At 37.5% G+C, this 9,329-nt stretch overlaps 1 protein-coding gene across 1 annotated transcript; it reads left to right on the top strand.

Annotated features, from left to right (window-relative positions):
- The first annotated feature begins 8,083 nt into the window (after nucleotides 1–8,083).
- LOC120863762 (olfactory receptor 2T29-like) lies at nucleotides 8,084–9,046 on the top strand. Its single transcript, XM_040240328.1, has one exon. It carries the CDS (start codon nucleotides 8,084–8,086, stop codon nucleotides 9,044–9,046), a length of 963 nt encoding a protein of 320 aa, XP_040096262.1.
- The last annotated feature ends 283 nt before the right edge of the window (nucleotides 9,047–9,329 follow it).

Genomic DNA, 9,329 nt, shown 5'->3' with positions numbered 1-9,329 from the left:
TCAGTTCTTTGGCGCTCTGCTTTCTTTATGATCCAACTCTCACATCCATACATGACCACTGGAAAAACCATAGCTTTGACTAGACCTACCTTTGATGGCAAGCAATGTCTCTACTTTTTAATATGCTGTCTAGGTTGGTCATAACTTTTCTTCCAAGGAGCAAGTGTCTTTTAATTTCGTGGTTGTAGTCACCATCTGCAGTGATTTTGGAGCCCCCCCAAAAAAAGTCTGTCACTCTTTTCACAATTTCCCCATCTATTTGCCATGAAGTAATGGAACCAGATGCCATGATCTTAGTTTTCTGAATGTTGAGCTTTAAGCCAACTTTTTCAGTCTCTTCTTTAACATTCATCAAGAGGCTCTTTAGTTCCTCTTCACTTTCTGCCATAAGGGTGGTGTCATCTGCATATCTGAGGTGATTGATATTTCTCCCAGCAATCTTGATTCCACCTTGTGCTTCATCCAGCCCAGCATTTCTGATGATGTACTCTCCAAATAAGTTAAATAAGCAGAGTGACAATATACAGCCTTGACGTACTCCTTTCCCTATTTGGAACCAGTCTGTTGTTCCATGTCCAGTTTTAACTGTTGCTTCCTGACCTGCCTACAGATTTCTCAAGAGGCAGGTCAGGTGGTCTGGTATTCCCATCTCTTGAAGAATTTTCCAGTTTGTTGTGATCCACACAGTCAAAGGCTTTGGCATAGTCAATAAAGCAGAAGTAGATGTTTTTCTGGAACACTCTTGCTTTTTCGATGATCCAATGGATGTTGGCAATTTGATCTCTGGTTCCTCTGCCTTTTCTAAAACCAGCTTGATCATCTGGAAGTTCATGGTTCACGTATTGTTGAAGCCTGGCTTGGAGAATTTTGAGCATTATTTTACAAGCGTGTAAGATGAGTGCAATTGTGCAGTAGTTTGAGCATTCTTTGGCATTGCCTTTCTTTGGGATTGGAATGAAAACTGACCTTTTCCAGTCCTGTGGCCCCTGCTGAGTTTTCCAAATGTGCTGGCATATTGAGTGCAGCACTTTTATGGCATCATCTTTCAGGATTTGAAATAGCTCAACTGGAATTCCATCACCTCCACTGGCTTTGGTCATAGTGATGCTTCCTAAGGCCCACTTGACTTCACATTCCGATGTCTGGCTCTAGGTGAGTGATCACACCATCGTGATTATCTGGGTTGTGAAGATCTTTTTTATATAGTTCTTCTGTGTATTCTTGCCACCTCTTCTTAATATCTTCTGCTTCTGTTAGGTCCATAGCATTTCCTTTATCGAGCCCATCTTTGCATGAAATGTTCCCTTGGTATATCTAATTTTCTTGAAGAGATCTCTAGTCTTTCCCATTCTATTGTTTTCCTCTATTTCTTTGTACTTATCACTGAGGAAGGCTTTCTTATCTCTCCTTGCTATTCTTTGGAATGGACAATTACAGTTGGAAATTGTTACAAAGAACAAACCTGACTCCACATTGAATGTATTTCTTTATCTCTGTGCTCTATTGCTTGTGCTTAATCATGGTGGCTCTGTGCTTTTGTAAGGGAATATCTCAATGCTCTGCCTCCTGGTATTAACTTTTAATGTAAAACACTTTTCCATTCATATAGAGATGAAAAGTTGTAAGAACAAAAAATAACGATGGACTTGTTGGAGATCTATAGAACATTGTGACCAGACCTACTTGAGCAGCTGCAAGAAGAAGTTTGGGATGAAGTATTTTGCAACAACTAACCATACCGCCTCCTTTTTAAATTTAAAAGCATTCTGAATTTTAACTTTAGTAAGATAAGAAAAGGAGTACGTCAAGGCTGTATATTGTCACCCTGCTTATTTAACTTCTATGCAGAGTACATCACGAGAAATGCTGGACTGGAAGAAACACAGGCTGGAATCAAGATTGCCGGGAGAAATATCAATAACCTCAGATATGCAGATGACACCACCCTTATGGCAGAAAGTGAAGAAGAACTAAAAAGCCTCTTGATGAAAGTGAAAGTGGAGAGTGGAAAAGTTGGCTTAAAGCTCAACATTCAGAAAACTAAGATCATGGCATCTGGTCCCATCACTTCTTGGGAAATAGATGTGGAAACAGTGTCAGACTTTATTGGGGGGGGCTCAAAAATCACTGCAGATGGTGATTGCAGCCATGAAATTAAAAGACGCTTACTCCTTGGAAGGAAAGTTATAACCAACCTAGATAGCATATTCAAAACCAGAGACATTACTTTGCCGACTAAGGTCCATCTAGTCAAGGCTATGGTTTTTCCAGTGGTCATGTATGGATGTGAGAGTTGGACTGTGAAGAAGGCTGAGCGCTGAAGAATTGATGCTTTTGAACTGTGGTGTTGGAGAAGACTCTTGAGAGTCCCTTGGACTGCAAGGAGATCCAACCAATCCATTCTAAAGGAGATCAGCCCTGGGAATTCTTTGGAAGGAATGATGCTAAAGCTGAAACTCCAATACTTTGGCCACCTCATGTGAAGAGTTGACTCATTGGAGAAGACTCTGATGCTGGGAGGGATTGGGGGCAGGAGGAGAAGGGGACGACAGAGGATGAGATGGCTGGATGGCATCACTGACTCAATGGACATGAGTCTGAGTGAACTCCGGGAGTTGGTGATGGACAGGGAGGCCTGGTGTGCTGCAATTCATGGGGTCGCAAAGAGTCGGACACGACTGAGTGACTGAACTGAACTGAACTGAAGATGACTCTTTGGGATGTTAGTCTACCAGGATCTTGGTCCACTGGCTTTCTGAATAAAGTTGTTCTCCTTGTCCTGAAAGGAACTTGGTCCTTTCAGACTAAAGGCTTGCTTCTTGTCTCTCTAATTATGACCTGTCATATGGCTAGCAGTATGAGTTTGCATGAATTTAAAACAGCACAATTTGAATATGTTTTTGGAAAGAAATTTAGTGTTGTGCATGAAGAAACTTGAAACATTTTAAATGCTGTTATTGTTTAACTTAGAAAAAATTACATTCAGGTAGTGCTTTCAAAAGCACTTTTATTTCACACAAAGTATAATTTATAAATGTGAATTCAACATAATTATTCAATATTGGGGATTGTAATTGAAATATAAATAATTTGATAAGATATTAACCTCATTGTTGTGTCCAGTAACATACAAATATTTTACAAATTTCAAACCAAAGGGATTTGATACAGGGAAATTGACAGAACGTTGACAAACGGCTGTCATGAAGGCTGGGGAAGTAGAAAAGAGTCTTCACCCTCAGGAGTCCTCAACAGACTTGGACCCCAAGTGCCCCAAGCTGATCTGATAAAGATGCTGTAATCTGTGGTTACTAGTAGTTCCTCTTCTGGTGAAACCCAGACATTTGCATCCTGCCAAAACCACTGAAACTACCCTTGGGGCTCTGTACCTCATAGCTCCCCAGTGGTCATTACTTGAAAGTAGCTGCTGAAGCTGCCAGAAATCATCTCCAAAGGCAAGAAAAAGATGCAACTTCTTCCTTTTTCCCACTGTTCAGTATCTCCCAGGGCTTGCACTCTCAGTGTCTTAAGAATATCTAGGTAATAAGAGGGTTAGGACAAACCATCTGCAAGCTCAAATTCTGGAGGACACAGGAGGCCCCAGCCCCCAAGGTGTGGGCTGGACAAAGTATATCATGAAGAAAAGATACCATGGGAAAATAATAATTATAATTTGAGAACACATACAGAAAAATGTTCAGAAGAATTTGGTTGCAAGTTTAGTGAGGATGGAGTCACTCTTATCTTATTTCTTGGCTTATCCTAACTGCCTGGTACATGGTAGGTGTGTGTACACTCAGTCACTTCAGTCGTGTCCGACTCTTTGCTACCCTATGGACTGTAGCCCACCAGGCTCCTCTGTCTATGGGATTCTTCAAGCAAGAATACTGGAGTAGGTTGCCATGCCCTCCTCCAGGGGATCTTCCAGACCCAGGGATCAAACCCACATCTCTTACGTTTCCTTCATTAACAGGCTGGTTCTTTACCCCTAAAGCCACCTGGGAAGCCTAGTACATGGTATACATTTCTTAAATATCTGTAGTCTGAAAGGAAGATATAAGTATTAAGGAATAACTTTTATCTGGAAGCGTACACTATGATTGATTATTAAATTTTTATTTCAACAAGTTGTGTTTTTTTAATATTTTTATGATTCTTATATACATTAAATTAAGACCAAATATCTAAAATGCAATTCAACATTAAAGCAATAAAGATTACAACTGAGTAAACAAACAAAAAAAGAATACAATTAGCTACCTATTGAAGAATGATCCAGATGAAAATGTAAAGATCATCATAATTTTAGTCTTAACCACAGTACTGATTAGTGGTGCAGTCTTTGATCCATAAATTAATCTAAAATTTTCAGAATCTGTATCTTTGAAAGATAAGAGAGACATCAAAACCTCACAAAATATTCTTGAACAAATAAAGATATGTAAATATACATAAGGAAAAAATTTGTAGAAAGACTGAGGCCATATATAAAATATCATTTTGTCATAAATAAGATTTTATCAATTATGGTAAAATTTGAGATTATTGTTAATATTTTTGAGATTTCTAGTTTAAAAACAAATGGAAAAAAAATTTTAAAACACATGAGAAGGAAACCAGAAAAGTACAACAGAGATATCTAGTAACTTTTTTTAGCTGTCTTAATTGTATTCTACTTGAAGATCCCAGAGGGAATTTATCAATAGAAAGCATCATCCATTCCCCCAGTGGGCATAATATAACAGGGATGAAATCACACTCCTGTTTCTCTTTATACTGTTAACTGTGGACACTTTCCATTAGTCCATCTTGATGAGACTTCGGGCATCATCTGATGTTGAGGTCACTCCGATAGCAAAACAAAACTACGGAATCAAAAGGGTAATCACTGGTTTTGATTTATTCTGCTTCTTGCACATTCTGTTAATTCTAGACTATGTTTCCTTATTTTTCCATTTACTATGTTATAATGGAGTCTACTTCTCTATCCTGGAGTATAATACTCCATTATTGGAGTATTATACTCCAGGATACTATGTTTCCTTATATTTCCATATTGTTTTTATGGAAAGACAGTATTTCTTTTTCCATAATCTTTTATGTAACATTATTTACTGCAACATATTAAAAATGGGTTTTGATTTCCAGCTATTTAGGGACAAAAGAATATATATTCCTCCTTTATTATTGTATGATGAGCTTGTTTCCTTGAGACAGAAATTTTACAAAAGATAAAGTAGTTTTACATTGAATGAAGATTAATACTATAAATTATAACATTAAAATAAATGACTCAATCTTATTTATGTTTCCTGGATGAAATGATAATACACGGCTAGTAACCAAATTATAGACTCTAAAGACAAGACTATGACCTACAGAACATAGGCAGCGTTACAAGCTGTGTCCTGATGTGAGAGCTGAGACACACGTTCCCTCAGGGGGATGGTATGATGATAGGCCAATGCTGTAGGAACCTGAATCATTTAACCTATAAAAGGAGAAATTAAGGTGAATTAATAAGCACTTCATAGGCTCTTGGGGAGCAAAGTATGGTAAAACAATAGAACAATGGCTAAGATGCTGTCAATTTCATATAAGATTTGATATTATTCTACTCCTACTCTTAATAATTTCCCAAGTCAAATATGCACTTTTCCAATTTACATTAAACTCAAGCAATTGGATAAAAAACAGTAAAAGCAATCAGTGAGGCCAGTCGCTTGATGTTGTACAGACTGTATTGCCTTGTTTGTCCCGAGTCCTACATGGGCTCTTCAGTGAGGCTTGATCTCAGTGGCTCCCGTTTATCAAAGTGCAACAGAGATTTGGCCAGTGCCTCCTACTCACCTTTCTGCTCACCCATCATTTATTCAGCAAACAGATTTGAGGTCTTCACATGTGCCAGTCACTACATTGGTCCTTACTTCACTTTGACCACAAGTAGTGACTCAGTCACAAGTGTTTCTTTAGCTTATTGGACTGTTTTTACATTTTACATAGATCTCAGCTTTCATCTGCCAGTGTAAGTGGAATTTGACATAATATTATATTTTTAATGGAATTTTTCCCAAATTTATTATTCATATTAAGGCTTCAAATTCATTTTCAGTGCTGTCTACTTCTTTAGCATCCCAGAATTTGGGATTGTTTATAAGTCAAACGTTGTCATTAGTCTCTGAGATTATTACAAGAGTATAATCTGTTATTAAAACAACCTAGAGAGTTGAGATGGGAGATGGGAAGGAGGTTCTAGAGTTACAGGGTGTATACTTGTGAGTGACTCACATCATTGTGTAGCAGAAGAAAGAACAGCATTATGGAGCAATTATCCTCCCATTAAAAATTTTAAAATATAAATTGAAAACAGAAGAATATAAAATATATATGAAACTTGGCAGTTTTTCCTGAAATATAAAGTCTTCCCAGAAAGAGGATACAACATTTCCTTCTGATTTGTAATGACATATATTTTTAACATTTAACATGTAAGAAATTGAAAAGTTTCAAAGTTTTAATCTCCATAAGAGCAGATGTAGATATATGTCTGGGCTTTGTGATTCTCTTCAGCAAGGCCAGACCTAATATTTTTTTATCACTCTTTCTTATTTACTTTGTATCTCTTTTAAAATTCCACTTAAAATCACATTTTATATGATATGTTTCCCTGAATAGACTGTGACCTCCTTAAGTGTAACAAAGTTTAATTTTTCTTTGATTTGTCTTCATCCTCCAAGATAGCTGTAGGCTGTGAACAGAAAGATAGAGGAGGGAACCTTGAATTGGAGTCAAAGACTCCTGTTTTTCACATTTCCTTTCTATATCTCTGTTTCCATGAAAAATTGACAGCCATTGACAATAAAGCAGATGGATGATATTCATGAAACAACTAAAGCTTTGTCTTGTAAATGACAGTTATCATCTAAATGCTAGTTCTCACTGAGATTTAGAACAAATGGCATGAACTTTAAGGACATTGTGTTGGGGAAGCATGTACTAGACAGAACTGAGATGGGATTTTTCCATAAAGCTTTGCATAGCAAAATTAAAATAAGAAATATAAATTGTATATTTATTTACATTAACATATTTATATAAATAGATATTTTATAGTGTTTGTATATATTTACAAAAAGTCTGAGATTATACATACAGGTACATTCATGTGTATATATGTACATCACACAAATCTATGTATTATATTATTTCAGAACTACAGAAATAATCAAATTCTTATATGTGTAAATAGATGCTAAAACTAGCAAACTGAAATAATGCATCTCAAATAATAGAAAAATACTATTAAATAATAGCCATCTTTTACACAGAATTTGCTGTCACAACTCTAGATATTAATACTTTAACAATATACATGCTTATTCATCTATAACTGGCAATATTCTAAGCAATTTAGTTTACTTCATTTACTTCATTTAATCCTAACCATATCAGGGACCAAACTGTATTATTTTTATGTACTGCAGACAGAGGAATGGTGGGTAGAGGATAATGTGAACCAGCAGCCATAGTCCTGCCTCAGAATCTGGGCTCCTCACTCAGTGCCCTCAGGATAACTAAATATTTGGCTTTTCTGAGGACCCCAGTCTTCTTCTGTGGGCTCCCTCCGCATAATCACAGAGCCTCACAGCAAGGCCAGAACCTACAGGCAAAGGGAGTTCAAACATTTGGTATAGATTTTCCCCAAATTATGTTTCAGTTATTTTCTAATTCTTTCTCATGTGGAATACATTCAAAGACTTTATAAGATTTGTTGTTTCCTTAAAACAGACTGATTCAATTCTGACTTCTGTAACAAAACACTGTAGTTTTACTTTGAGTAACCAACTACTTAAGCAAAAGTTGTGGAATCTCAGATTTCAACTGAATTGCAAGCAATTATTAATCCCCAAATCTACAGCCCTGTGACATTTCTTCATAATTAGAACAACTGAGTTTTCTGAGCATGAACACACATGAACACATGCATACCCCACAATCTTACTAGATATTCATTTCAGGTGGTCATATCCCATGAAAAATCTATTAATCACAAAGCTCTCCTTGGTGGTCTAGGTGAAATCTCATGGACAACTCCACCTGGGTGGCCAACTACACTGGACAGTTGGATCTCATTCTCATGGGACTCTTCAGTCAATCCAAGTACCCAGTTCTTCTTTGTGTAGTCATTTTTGTGATTTTCCTGATGGCCCTGTCTGGGAATATCATGCTGATCCTTCTGATATACTCTGATGCCCACCTCCACACTCCCATGTACTTTTTCATTAGCCAATTGTCTCTCATGGACATGATATACATTTCTGTAATTGTTCCCAAGATGCTCATGGACCAGGTCACGGGAAAGAATAAGATCTCAGCCCCTGAATGTGGAATACAGATGTTTCTCTATCTAACAGTAGGAGGTTCCGAATATTTCCTTCTGGCTGCCATGGCCTATGACCGCTATGTGGCCATCTGTCATCCACTCCACTATTCTACCCTCATGAGCCATAAGATGTGGCTCCTCCTGGTATCTGGCTGCTGGTTCCTGGGATCAGTGGATGGCTTTATGCTCACACCCATCACCATGACCTTTCCCTTCTGCAGATCCCGGGAGATCCATCACTTCTTCTGTGAGGTCCCTGCTGTAATGAAGCTTTCCTGCTCAGACACTTCCCTGTATGAGACACTCATGTACCTGTGCTGTGTCCTCATGCTCCTCATCCCTGTGACAGTCATTTCAAGCTCTTATTCATTCATCCTCCTCACCATCCACAGGATGAATTCAGCAGAGGGCAGGAAGAAGGCTTTTATGACTTGTTCTTCCCACATGACTGTGGTCATCCTCTTCTATGGAACTTCAACCTACAGCTATATGTTCCCCAGCTCCTACCACACCTCTGAGAAGGACATGGCTGTATCTATCTTTTACACCATACTCACTCCTGTTCTAAACCCTTTAATCTATAGTCTTAGGAATAAGGATGTCACAGGGGCTCTAAAGAACTTGTTGAATGTGGAATCTGCCTTTCAGAGAGCTATGAAATAGGATATTTTTATGCTAATGGTTTATTCTTCAGTTTACTTATCAGAAATATATAGTCTTCTGCTTAAGTTATTCTTTGGATTGTCCTACCATGATGCATCATCCTATATTCATCCCTTTGAAGGAACTGTTTCCCTGTACTGGAAAGCTCATTTTTATACTTCTTGTAAAATTTATTTTTAATTTTATACTTCTTGTAAAAAATTATTTTTACAATTATACTGAATCCATGTTTCACTTTTATGAAGTCGATAAGTGTACAGTGATGCTGAGGGATAGTGTTCGT

This window comes from Oryx dammah, unplaced genomic scaffold, assembly GCF_014754425.2.
Source record: "Oryx dammah isolate SB20612 unplaced genomic scaffold, SCBI_Odam_1.1 HiC_scaffold_5, whole genome shotgun sequence".
In the NCBI taxonomy this organism is placed as follows: Eukaryota; Metazoa; Chordata; class Mammalia; order Artiodactyla; family Bovidae; genus Oryx; species Oryx dammah.
Note: the sequence above shows the minus strand (reverse complement) of the source record. Positions and strands in the feature narration are given on the sequence as shown.